The sequence below is a fragment of the Humulus lupulus genome, chromosome 1, assembly GCF_963169125.1.
Source record: "Humulus lupulus chromosome 1, drHumLupu1.1, whole genome shotgun sequence".
Lineage (NCBI taxonomy): Eukaryota > Viridiplantae > Streptophyta > Magnoliopsida > Rosales > Cannabaceae > Humulus > Humulus lupulus.
The window spans coordinates 105,024,192-105,036,892 of NC_084793.1; the positions used below are offsets into that span (position 1 = coordinate 105,024,192).

At 34.4% G+C, this 12,701-nt stretch overlaps 1 protein-coding gene and 1 long non-coding RNA gene across 3 annotated transcripts; both read left to right on the top strand.

Moving 5' to 3' along the window:
* Positions 1-6,808: 6,808 nt before the first annotated feature.
* LOC133796656 (uncharacterized) lies at positions 6,809-9,228 on the top strand. 2 transcript variants are annotated; one of them, XR_009875521.1, is made up of 5 exons: positions 6,809-7,056; positions 7,196-7,284; positions 8,642-8,707; positions 8,956-9,032; positions 9,150-9,228. It is a non-coding gene; the product is annotated as an uncharacterized LOC133796656 (long non-coding RNA). The 2 variants fall into 2 exon arrangements; XR_009875520.1 differs by lacking the exons at positions 8,642-8,707; positions 8,956-9,032; positions 9,150-9,228 and adding an exon at positions 7,425-7,723.
* A 638-nt stretch (positions 9,229-9,866) lies between these two features.
* LOC133815498 (protein MOR1-like) lies at positions 9,867-11,444 on the top strand. The gene is made up of 5 exons (XM_062248334.1): positions 9,867-10,070; positions 10,636-10,758; positions 10,863-10,940; positions 11,062-11,220; positions 11,323-11,444. The coding sequence occupies exons 1-5, from the start codon at positions 9,987-9,989 to the stop codon at positions 11,386-11,388; spliced, it is 510 nt and encodes a 169-aa protein (XP_062104318.1). The 5' UTR covers positions 9,867-9,986; the 3' UTR covers positions 11,389-11,444.
* Positions 11,445-12,701: the final 1,257 nt, after the last annotated feature.

The window sequence follows — 12,701 nt, forward strand, 5'->3', positions numbered from 1 at the left end:
TAGATACATGCTAGGGCATAAGTTTGGCTTGGTGTTATGATAATGTTGTCCTATAAATATTCTTGTAAAAATGCCAAAGAAACATGAAATGATGATCGTGAAGGTTTTGGCATAAGATCTTATTTGGTGTTTGATTTTATGTTGATTAACTTTCATGCTAGATGTAATAGTGTGGTGTTCAAGTGTAGGTGAATGTTAGGGAAAATTGTTAAATAGATCAAAGCATTTTATGAGCATTCTTTAAACATGATTTGGTGAAATAATGCTTGCTGTTTTTTTTTTTATAATTTGTGAGTATATTGGTAAAATAATGTTTTAAAATGCACATGTGATGCCTAAAGTGATATTTAATTTTTAAGTAAATAAAAATTCATTTTAATTCACATTTGAAACGTGTTCTTACCCAATTAATACATGCAGATTTTTGTGTATATTTTATGAAGAAAATATGGTTTTTAATCTAAGTTTGTGATTTTGAATGAATTATTAGTTGCTATAAATTTTTATTAAAAATAAGAAATGTCTTTTAAATGAGATAAATAATGTTAGTGCAGTAAATAAATTATACCCTATGTTATGTATATACAAATGTGATATTTTTAAATGTAAATATGAATCTTTCACATTTTTATTTAGGTGCAATTTTTTTATTTAAATGAGAAAATATTTTGGTTTAAATTCATTTGTAATTTTTCAACAAAATAAATAGTTGTTGAAACTTTGAGTTATTAAGCTAAAATAATTATTTTGTTTAAAATTAATGAGTCTTACATCTAAATAATTTAAGTGTTAAATAATATAAGTGAAAATATATTTTTCCCACATTTTTAATTATACATTTAAACATGTAATTTTTTTATTTGATTTAGAAAGGCTACTTTCTAAAGGAAACAAGAAATTTATTAAGTATTCCTAAATGGCTACAAATTTTGTTATCTACTATGTTATTTAAAATAATAAATGGAATTATTATTTTATGAGAAATTAGGAAAAGTCTATATGAATTATTTTTATAAAGTAAATATAATGTATTAAATTTCTAAATCAAACTTTGGGACTTAAAGAAACAAATAATGGTAATTTAATAATGTTGCTGAATTTTATTTGAAAAAACAAGAAATAAAACATGTTGGAATTATCGTTTTAAACTTTATATTTTGACAACGCTTCCACATATGCATGTCTCATGCAAATATATTTTTACGTTCAAATATATGCCTATTGTTCAAACATATGGTTTTTACTTTGTAACCATGAAGGGTTAATAGATAGAATTAGCATTATTCTTTTATGATTTTATGTGAAAATGTGTATGTTTGGAATTATTGGGCAACTTGTACCACGTGTGCATGGCTCATGCAAACGCAAAGTATATGAGTTGGGCGTGAGTATTGACATGTGATTCTAAGAGATGACGTTTGATTATAATTATAGGCTCGTTGTGAAGTTTTTCTCATTTTTGCTTTGATCGGACCTGAGGTAAGGAAGTTAGATAGAATTTCTATGTTTATGCTATGAAATGGTAAGATTGGTTTGTTATGAGAGAAATGATGTGTTATGTAGTATAATGGACCATGTAATATGAGATATGGAATTCTATCTTGAAATGTTATGATGAGTATGATGCAACATGTGTTTCCTTTGTTTTGAGATGAAATGTATTACATGTGTTTGTATGATGTATGAAAAAGCAAAAGGTTTCTAGTGTGCTCAACGCGACACAACAAAGGAGTTACTAGGGATATGACGTAACAAATAGAGCAGACGTGCCAAGGTTATTCAAGGACTTGAGATCCTGTTTACCTCATAGAGGAGGTCTTTCCAGTTTTATGCTTTTACCGGTTACCTCAAGATGTGACATGGACAATAGCGGTGCCATGATCACAAAGAGTATAATTATGATATATGATTATGATGAATGATTATGATTGTGATTGTGAAGGAGATACGATATGATTATAAAATGACTATGATATGACTATGGTATGATATGCTATGAGTTTTACGAAATGAATATGTTTTTTTGTGTTTCGTTGAATATTGTTGTATTTGTTTATACTTCCTTACTGGGAATTTAGTTCACCCCCTTACTTTCCCCCTTTCAGGTAACAAATAAGGTTTCCCTCTAGCACACGCTATGATGTGGGGAGTTCTGACGGCTGAGTATGGATGGCGTAGGGGTATCCAATGAATGAATAAACGATCAACATAATCATTGAGTTTTAAAGAATCATGTTATGGACTTTAGTTTTAAACCTATCGATAGGACTTAAATTTTTATTTTCTTTAAACGATGCATAAGAACACTTTATTTTTGTTTTGAACTATTGGGCTCAACTTGCATGTTTTATCAAGGCCCTACTGAATTTCACATGTCAAATGGTATTTTCTAATTATTTACGAGATGAGAGACATTTTACAAAGTAATAGAATATGGTGTTTTACATAGTGCCGACAACGACTTATAAGTCGAGCTTTCAAACCAGATGTGCATTTCACACATAACACAACTATACATAATACATATGTTCATGTTTAAACAAACATTCCAAGTGTGGTTATAACAAATTCAATAACCGAGGCTCAAGCCCTAATCTCAACAGTGATGTTGTTTTCTCAAGTCCTGATTAATAAGGCGAGGCGACTACGAGCACAATCCTTTCCTCCCGAACCTACAGAAACCTCTAGTCACAACACATTAAGGAACATCCATCAAGAACTAAACCGATGGAGAGCTTCATGACAAAACCCTAGCCTTCGGGACCTCAGATTCTGCTAAACCAAGTAGCAGAATCGTTCCTGAGCCCTTTGATTAGCTTTCCCATAACCCATACTCAACATATCCAAAAATCCCCATTTAGCTCTGCGGCACCCCACACATGCACCATGACCCCACACCAGGCCAAGAGGCCCACCTGAATTCCTAGGCATTTTGCATTGCTGCAAACACCACTAAGGGTCGCGGTGCCTCACTTGACAGAGAACTAACTCATAATTTTTTCCCATTTTGCACCACGACACCAAGGCAGTTTGAGGGTAACCCAACTTCAAACGGGCCACGACGCTTTTATTAAGCGTGCGATGCTACTGCAAAAACCCATAAACTTGTTAATTTAGAAATCGCAAACCAACCTTAAAAACCAATTTTAACCACTTCCCAATAGAGTTTCAACCACCAAATGACCACAAACCAGTCTTGCAACATCAATAAACCCAAAAACACACCCTAGAACACCAAAAACACAATACTCAAAGATTTTCCCAAAAGTACCATAAGTAAACTCAAAGAGTTTCAAGGCCTGAATTTTACCTTTTAGAAACTTAAATCCCCAGCTAAATTACCTAACTTGGCAGCTCCTAATCCTCAAGAACAAGCTTCAAATTTCAACAAAGGTTGCCTCTAGGCTTGATATTCTAGAACTAATTCCACCAAAATCTCAAAGTGGGTAATTGAGAGGGAGAGAGAGCATACAGAATAGAGCTAAGTGTCCAACACTTAGCTTATTTTCTGCTTAAGGGTCCCAAAAAGACCAAAATACCCATGCCTTACAACTCTCCCATCAAAGCCCCTCAAGGGAAAAAAGGTCATTAGACACCAATTTCCCACTAAACCTCAAATTTTACTTACAATTCCTAATTAATATTTCTAATCCTCATAATACCAATATTTTCCCCAAATATAACTCATACTCCAATAATTTCTGGCAATTCACCAGATTACCAAAATAACCCTAGGCTCACTCCGAGTCGGGTATTAGTCCCTATTGTGACTTTTCTGCTGATTGTTCACAATGATCGACTCGTGCCGAATATCTCAAATATATCCACATTATAATGTGTTCTCAAACATATAACATATTTAATTACAATTATACCCTTAACGTGTTAAAATTATACAAATGCCCCTTTTTAACAAAGCGATCCTTTAAGCACATTTAATACACTTAAACGTGCATAATCAATCATATTATAATATAACTCATGTAATTCACATAATCACAAATAAATCCAATTAGGCCCTCCCAACCCACTACTCATGGTACTAAGTCTTATTAGGAAATTTAAGGGCATTACAAAACAGCAAACGTCACGATGCTTTAGGCTTTTTCAAGACCTTCCTTAAGGGTTGATCAGTTAAGACGTGTATGGTGTGGGACTGAAAACATGGCCTGAGCTTTCTCGAAGCCAATATTTGGTAGAACACGAGATTTTGGATCAGAGGATATATGGATTCAGCTCCCAAGAACCTCTTACTTGTGCAGTACACTGGTTTATGTGCTCAATTTTCTTCTCCAACTAACACATCACTAATTGCGTTCTCCGTTATTGCTAGGTACAATTATAGACATTCTCCAGCAACTGGTTTTGATAAAACAGGGGATTCGGAAAAATGTGTCTTCAGATCTTGAAATTCCTGTTCGCATTCTTCTATCCATTCAAATCGTCTATTTTGCCTGAGAAAATTATAGAAGGGGAGGCATTTGTCCGTGGACTTGGAAACAAACCGATTTAAGGCAGTGAATTTTCCAATTAAACTCAGGACTTCTTTTTGCAACCTAGGTGACGGAATTTCTAAAAACGATTTGATTTTTTCAAGGTTTGCCTCTATCCCCGCCAAGTTCACTATAAAGCCCATATTTTCCCTGACGAGACTCCAAAGGTGCACTTCTTGGGGTTCATCTTCATATGATACTTTCTTAGTATGCCAAAACACTCTTCTAGATTGGATACATGGTTATTTTCAGTTTTTGACTTGACGAGCATGTCATCGATGTACACTTCCATGTTTTTCCCGATCTGGTCAGCGAACATTTTGCTGACTAGCCTCTGATACGTGGCATTAGCATTCTTTAGCTCGAATGGCATGACTACGTATAAGTATAAATTGTGTTTGGTCATGAAGATGGTGTGATCTTGGTATGCAGGGTTCATGTCGATCTGGTTATATAAAGAATACGCGTCCAAGAAGGACATGAGCTCGTGGCCAGCCGTGGCGTCAACTAGCTGATCTATTTTGGAAGTGGAAAACAGTCTTTTGGACATGCCTTATTCAAGTCGGAGAAGTCAATGCAAGTCCTCCATTTTTCATTCAGCTTTGGAACCAAAATAGGATTGGCGATCTAGGTCAGATATTTTTCCTTTCTAATGAACCCGCATTTAAATAGGCAAGCTACTTCCTTTTTAAAGATTCTCCTCACTCCTTCCCTAATAGCATCCATTTCTATTGTTTTGAAAGCACGTATTTGTTCAAGTTTAGGGTGTGCATAATCACACTTGGACTGATTCTCACCATATCTTTATGTGACCAGGCGAAGATGTCGAGGTTTTTCCTCAGTTTCTCGACCAACTCCTTTCATTCAGCTCCTAGATTCTTTCCAATTTGCACCACCCAGAAGGTGTCTCTGGTTCGAGAATCACTTCTTTGATCTCCTCCAAATCCTAGAACTCAGATTGGTCTTAGCCAATTCTTGGGTCCTTTTCATCCAGTTGGGTGACCTCGTTATCGGTCTCCCGAGGTTCTTCCACTTTTTCAACAATTTCCATTCACTACACCAAATACCCATTTCCATAACACATGAATATAATAGTAATAAAAAAAGTATTATGCTAGACTAGTATATTGAGCCACTTTAGGAAAAAAAAGGCGCTAATAATTACACATCCCGCCACTTAGCATTTTTTTTCATTTGGGATACCTGGAAATTTGTGAGACCCGAGAGACCAATTCCTATCCTTCAATTCCTTCAACATTTCTGAGACCCGAGACCCATTTCCTCTCCTTCAACATTTCTGAGACCCATTTCCTTTCCCCATTTCTTCGGCTTGGTACTACATCCGAACTCCTCACTCTCTCTCTCGTCTATCTCTATCTCTCTGTCAACCTTCAATTTCTAGTCGTTGGGATCCTCGAGCGAGAAAAAGAGAAATAAAAGGGGAAAATCACTTTCGTTTCCTTTTTTTTTATGGTTTTTCTTTTCTTTCATGATCCGGTTCTGAATTTTGATGGTTTCTCTGATTCCTCTTCTGCTCCGCCGCAAGAGCTACTCCGATTGTCCCTCAGGCGTGGACTAAGGCTCCACGACTATGGGACATAGGCAGGGACTAAAGGTTGACGATGATGGGATGCAGATGGTGCTTTGGTGGTGAGGGCTAGATCAGTGCAGGTGGTGGTTGACTGTGTCTTGTGCAAGGTCAGGGATAGACGGGGACTAAGGGGTGACGAATGGGTAAGATTTTTTCTCACCTGTTTTTTTTTTTTTTTGCAAAAGAATTAGCATAAAACATGTGAACTATTTTATGTCTGGTTTATGCTAGAGTTTCAAGGGGTATTCAGTTGAATCCTGTATGTTGTTTTCTGACATAAATTCATATAGGATTCTGATTAGACCGCATCCAGCAATTTGGTGCTTAGTTCATGGCATGGTTGTTGTTTACCTTGTTGCTCTCACATTTTTGCTTTTTCAGGTCAGCTCTTCTCTTTCCTATCTGTATAGTGATCCTTTTTTCCAAAAAATAAAAATAATTGGAGAGTTAATATTATTGGAAAAGTATGCTCTGATTTTGGTGTTTTAGTTTTGAATATTTAATGGAGAGTTACTAAGTTGTAGCAAGAAGTTGAAAATTGGATCATATTGTTTGGAGTAGAAATACATGTGTTTTAGTGTTTTTTTTTTCATGTAAACAAAAAATCATGGATTCCCTGTACTTTTTAGCTTAAGAAATTTGCTTGTCATGTCTCATTTTCTGTTTCTTGTGAACCTTTGTTATTGACACCGAGTTAGATGCATTTTTACTGACTCAAGTCAAAAGAACACTAGAATAATTTACACCAGCTCAGTGGGACAATGATGAGTGGCTTCCCCTGCTTGGTCCATGGTGTTTCATTCAAGTTGTTAGTCTTTGTATCGTCTTCCTCACAGTAGAGCTCAACACCTTTTTTTTTAAGTTCTATTTGTGGATTCCTCCTCGAAACCCCGTTATTGTGTATAGGTTGATATTGTGGTGGCTAATAGCAATTCCTACAATCCGCGAGTACAACTCATATCTTCAAGACAGGTACACTACCCTCTTTCTCTATCTGACATAATCACTAGCAGCACATCCTTTTCCTTTTCTTGAAATGAATTCATATACCCTCTTGGCCAACCATTTCCAGGGTTTTAACCTTTTCATAATCACTGTGTCCAAATTGCAGAAAACCAGCGAAAAAATTCGGCGCATTCTGTTGGCTTTCCTTAGCTATTTGCATAGTAGAGCTTCTCATTTGCATCAAGTTTGGACATGGTATGTTACTCAGCAACTATTATCAATCAAACGATGTAACTACTGAGAATAATAACAATAATAATATAGGGGTTCAGTATATTGAGAATGATGTCTACTTAACAAAAGATGATAATTTGAAAGTTGCCACTGTTGGACAGTGCCCTGAAGGTGATACTGCAATGACTAACAATTATGAGCGATGTGAAAAGCCAGATAAAAAGCCTGCTAGGCAACGGTTATTGGTAGTTGCTAACAGATTACCAGTCTCTGCTGTAAGGAAAGGTGAAGATGTATGGCATTTAGAGATTAGTGCTGGGGGTTTAGTCAGTGCTCTTCTGGGTATGCAATTCCTACTCTTCATTTTTTAAGATTGTTTGGTCTATTTATATTTATATTAAGATTGTTTACTTGATGATATTATTGCGTGTCTAACAAAATAGTTCCCCGTATTAATAGTTGTTTGTTACTTTTTTTACCTGATGATTTGGTTTTTTTCTTTGTAAACTTGTTATTCACTTGTACTATATGGTATAGATTCAGAACACTTTATACGTGCACTGGAGCTTCCTCAAGTCCAGGAACACATCAGAGAACTTAAAGAAAGATTTGCTGGGTGGAAGGTAAATAATATATTTTAAGAATAAAAGTATGCCATGCATACACTCAACTTCCACAACATAATGGGAACATGTATTAATTCTTAAGCATAATTTATCTCACTATCTAGTTTCCTATGACATGAAGTTTTAGGATAGCTGGTCACTTGATATGCTTTGAGACCTTGTTTATGATATTCTTGTTTGGTTCTTTTACTGTAAAGCTATTAGATAATTATTAGTCCTTACCTTCCTAGTGACACATTTCTATTTATGCTATGATGCATTCCAATTTTCTTACTTAATTTATTTCTGCACATACCTTTTTTCTCTTGATTTCCTTATTGTAAACTTACCTGCCCCCCTCTCTTTCCCTACTTCCTTTGGGGTTTGAAAAAGCTATCTTAAAAGTCATCTTTTAATTGTTATGATGTGTTTTAATCTTTTCTTTTCTACTGAGCTTGTTTTTTTTCTTTTTTGTTTCTTGTTGTTTCTAGTTTTATGGTGCAACAACATTTTTCATTCATAGATCAGACTTTAGTGTCTCATTGATTATGCTTTATATGAAGGTAAGAGCTTAATGGCTCTTTAATGTCTTGTTTTGTTTTGTTTTAGTATGGAGCTCTCAGAAGGAAAATTGGATTCCAGTGTGGCGGACCTCGAGAGAGAAGCTTACTCTGTTTTGGACGAACTAGGTAGAAATAGAGGACACTAACATCTATTATCTTGACAGATTAGTGGGCAATTAAAATCCTTGCAAATTGTTGCAAGCTTGACAGCAAAAAGAGATGGTGAAATTAGAAAAGCTGCTTTGAATACTCTTGCCACTGGATATAAGATTCTTGGTATGTCATGATTTCAAGATTTTAAAGTATTTTCTAACTTGTTTAAGATTTTGAATTTTTATTTATTGTTCCTTTGAGACATCCCATTTTCTTTCCGCCTGTTTTGTGGGGCTAAGTTTTCTTAGTTTGTAATTTATTTTGTAAGTTGTGTTGTATTAGTTGTTGTTTACAGTGAATGCAATTAGATTTTATCTGTTTAATTTTAATATTTTATTGTTAACTGTTAATGACCTTTTTTTCCCCATTAGGTGAGGATATATGGAGGTATGTTGGGAAGCTAACAGATGCTCAGAAAAGCATGCTGGATGATAGGTTTAAATGGAAGGTTAATGTATATTTGAGCTTAGAATTTAAAGTAAGGTAAACTTTTAAATTTGTTTTGGGATTAAATGATCTGTTTCTATTATCCATTCCATCCTTCTAATGATATTGCATTTTTTAGGTTCGAGAGATGGAAAAATGGAAGGAAGGGAAGCCTGGCGAAGACAGAGCTGCTTTGAGACGTTCTGTGAGGGAAATTGCGTATGTTTTTTAGCTTGTCTTTTTTTTATCTTTAGTAGTGTCTCTGTTACTTTTATTACTTCTAATGATGATTATCAACATTTTAATAAAGTATAATATTTTAATTTCTGTCAATTTTTTGTGTAGTTTTCTGTTTCTTTCTCAACTGTCTTTTCTTTGAATTGTTTGTCTCATTGTAAAGCTTTCTCAATCTTGTTTCTTTTGGTACTCGTGCATATCAAATAAAAAAACATGCTGATTGCTGACGCGTTAAAAAGGTCTCTTTATAGTTAGCTGTGACATAAACAGAGGCCACGTTGGTGCTTCTTCATTCCTGCTTTTGGGCTGCACTTATTTGGTTTTCAAATTGTTGCATTGCATTGCATTGCGTCCAATATTTTTGAACTTGTTTGAGGACATTTACTTTATTTTTATAGCTAAAAAAATTCGTCACCAGGATCTAGAGAGTCCTTTTGATACAAGCCTATTAGACTACTAACTTTGCACTTTTATTTATTTTGATTTATTGTAGATTGGATGTAGCAGAGCAAAGTGGAGAGGTTACATGATCTGTCTCTGGCCCAATACTTCCAAGGTATTAGAGGCTCTGCATAGTGATCATTTAATTGTTTGTTTTTAATTTTTTAACAAGTGATATAAATTTTACTCGGACATTTCCATCACATATGTTGGCTTCATTGCTAATTTTCTTTTATTCTATGATGTTGGTATCAGGAAAAACTATGGGAATGTTGACATACATGTGGAGAGACAACTTATGCCCCGTGTTCTTGCTGGTACCAATGGCCCCACTGATTGGAATGAAGCTTTGGATATTATTTCTTTTGGTTCTCCTGAGCAGGTACTTGTGGTTTATATGTACTTTTATATTAGAAGAAATATTAGTTATGAGAAAACTCTAGCTTGTCTCTTACAGTTAATAAGCCTTGTGTTTTGTAAGGGTAAGCTTTAGGTTTTTATTTTTGATTTATCGTAAAGCCAATGGGAGAATTTTCAGTTATTACGTGGAAAAACTAAGTGATAAGTAAATATAATATATGTATGTATAAAAAAAAGAAGAGTATGGTTAGCGAGTCTTGTGGCTAATTGCTAAGGCTATTAGCAATTATTCTGGTTAAAAAAAGAGTTATTCTTGCAGCTATTATTCCCCTTCCCCTTATATTCTCCTTGCAGCTATTATTCTGGTTAAAAAAGAGTAATTCTTACATTTTGGTCTGATTTAATAATTCAAATGTCTGGCCTCATTGCTATACATTTTATTTGTTATGAAAGCTTTCGTTTGTGTTTGTAGGGTAGAGCAACTTTGTTTATTTTTTATTGTTCCTTTTTCTCTTTTTCTCTTCTTCTTTGTTATTTTTATTTTTCCAAAATTAAAAAAGTTTTAATATTTGTGTGCCTTTTTGCAGTCTGTTGAAGGAATGAAAGTCGTGTGTCATGAGCTGACACAAGCCACTAATGATCCAGAAGGCAGTGCAATGGATGAACTTATTAAAGATGCAGACAGACTTGTTTCATGCCTTGCAAACAAGGTAGCGCTTTACTCTGTCCTTCCCTGTACTTTAGTTTTTGTTTCTGGGTTTTGTTTTTTTGGCATTATTTAGGCTTTGATTATGAACTTTTTCCCATAAAATAGGTTGCCAAGACCTTTGATTTCAGCTTGACAGGAGCATCATCTAGATCTTGTAAATATGTTCTCAACACCCTCATGCAGGTAAGTTTGGTTTATGTTGTTGTTGAATGTCTTAATGCTAACAATGTACTCTGTTTTTCCATTTTTTATATACCTTACTATAAACCTAACTAGTTGATGTAAAATTCTAATTGATTTTTAGACATTTCAAAACAAGAGACTGGCTTATGCTGTCAAGGAAAGCACTCTTGATAGTCTAATTATTGAGCTCCTTATGTGGCTGTTGGATGAGAGAGTTCCACATATGGATGATGGCAGCCAGCTTTTAAAAGCTTTGAATGTTCTGATGCTAAAGATTCTAGTTAAGACTTGCCATTTCATTTCTTCCCTCTTCTTTTTTTCATTTATTCTTATCCTGACTCGCATGACTTATGTTAGTCTGATTTGTTATTCAACTTTATAGGATAATGCAGATCGAACTTCATCCTTTGTTGTTCTCATCAATCTCTTACGTCCATTAGATCCTTGAAGGTGGCCCTCACCTGCATCAAATGAGACATTTGCTGTCAGAAATCAGAAGTTCTCTAATCTGGTTGTTAAATGTTTGATAAAACTTACAAAGGTAACTTCTTGTTTTAGCTATATTGTTTACCTTTTTTCTAAAGTTTTTTTTATTATCTTCAATTTCAATGGGTAATCTGACATATTTTACAACTTGGCTTGCCTGCTTCTCATAGGTTCTTCAAAGCACTATTTATGAAGTCGATCTTGATCGCATCCTTCAAAGCATCCATTTGTATCTGCAAGACTTGGGGATGGAAGAAATTAGAAGATGATATGCTTTTTTCTATTATTTTATTTGGAATAACATGCAATCTACTACTATAACTGATAGTTACAATTTGTGATTGCATAATAATTGGTTTCTTCTCTCTTGCAATGTATAAAAACTATTCAGTGCTGGTGCTGATGACAAGCCATTGCGCATGGTGAAAACTATTCTACATGAACTAGTGAAGCTTCGAGGAGCTGCTATTAAAGGTCACCTTTCAATGGTTCCTATTGACATGAAGCCTCAACCAATAATTCTTGCTTACATTGATCTTAATCAAGAGGTAGAAGTCAACCTAAACTATTCACTTTCTGCTTTTTGATCATTTTGTTTTAGTTCTTTTTTCCTGACCTCGAAATAATCTGTGTGGATGCCAGTGTGTTTTTCTTTCTATCACTATCTAAAAGTTCATACTTGCATTTTTTTTCATTTATATGAACACACATAGAGTTATACACCTTTCATCTTCAGACGAGCTTTCAGTCAACGATGATTTTTCTGCCCACCCTCTTTCTACCCCAATAAATTTGATACATTTTGTGATAGCCATGACCATTGGTTAAAATATTCTAAGAACTAGCTTGAAGTGTTTCACATTTGATCTCACATTTTCTTTTTCACTCAGCTTGGTTGTATTTGTACTTTGTTTGTTTGTTTCTTTATTGCTTACTCTTTCTTTGGTAAAAACTCTAGGCACTGTTGCTTTTAAAATTTGTTCCTCTCACTTCAGTCCTATAAAATTATACAGAATTCATTTGTGTGCTTCTTCATTTTCATATTCACTACCAAAAGAAGGTTTTATTTGCATCCAATAGCCATGCACCATTTATTTGAAACTATTTTACTAAATGTTATTATCTCTATGAATCAGTTGGGCATCGTAAGCACCCAAAGCATACTAGAGGACAAAATTTGTAATTAACTTCCTTTTGTAGGCACAATTTGCTCTTTTATTTATTATTATTATTATTATACAAATGTCATAGTGATGAAATACTTCATATTTTGTT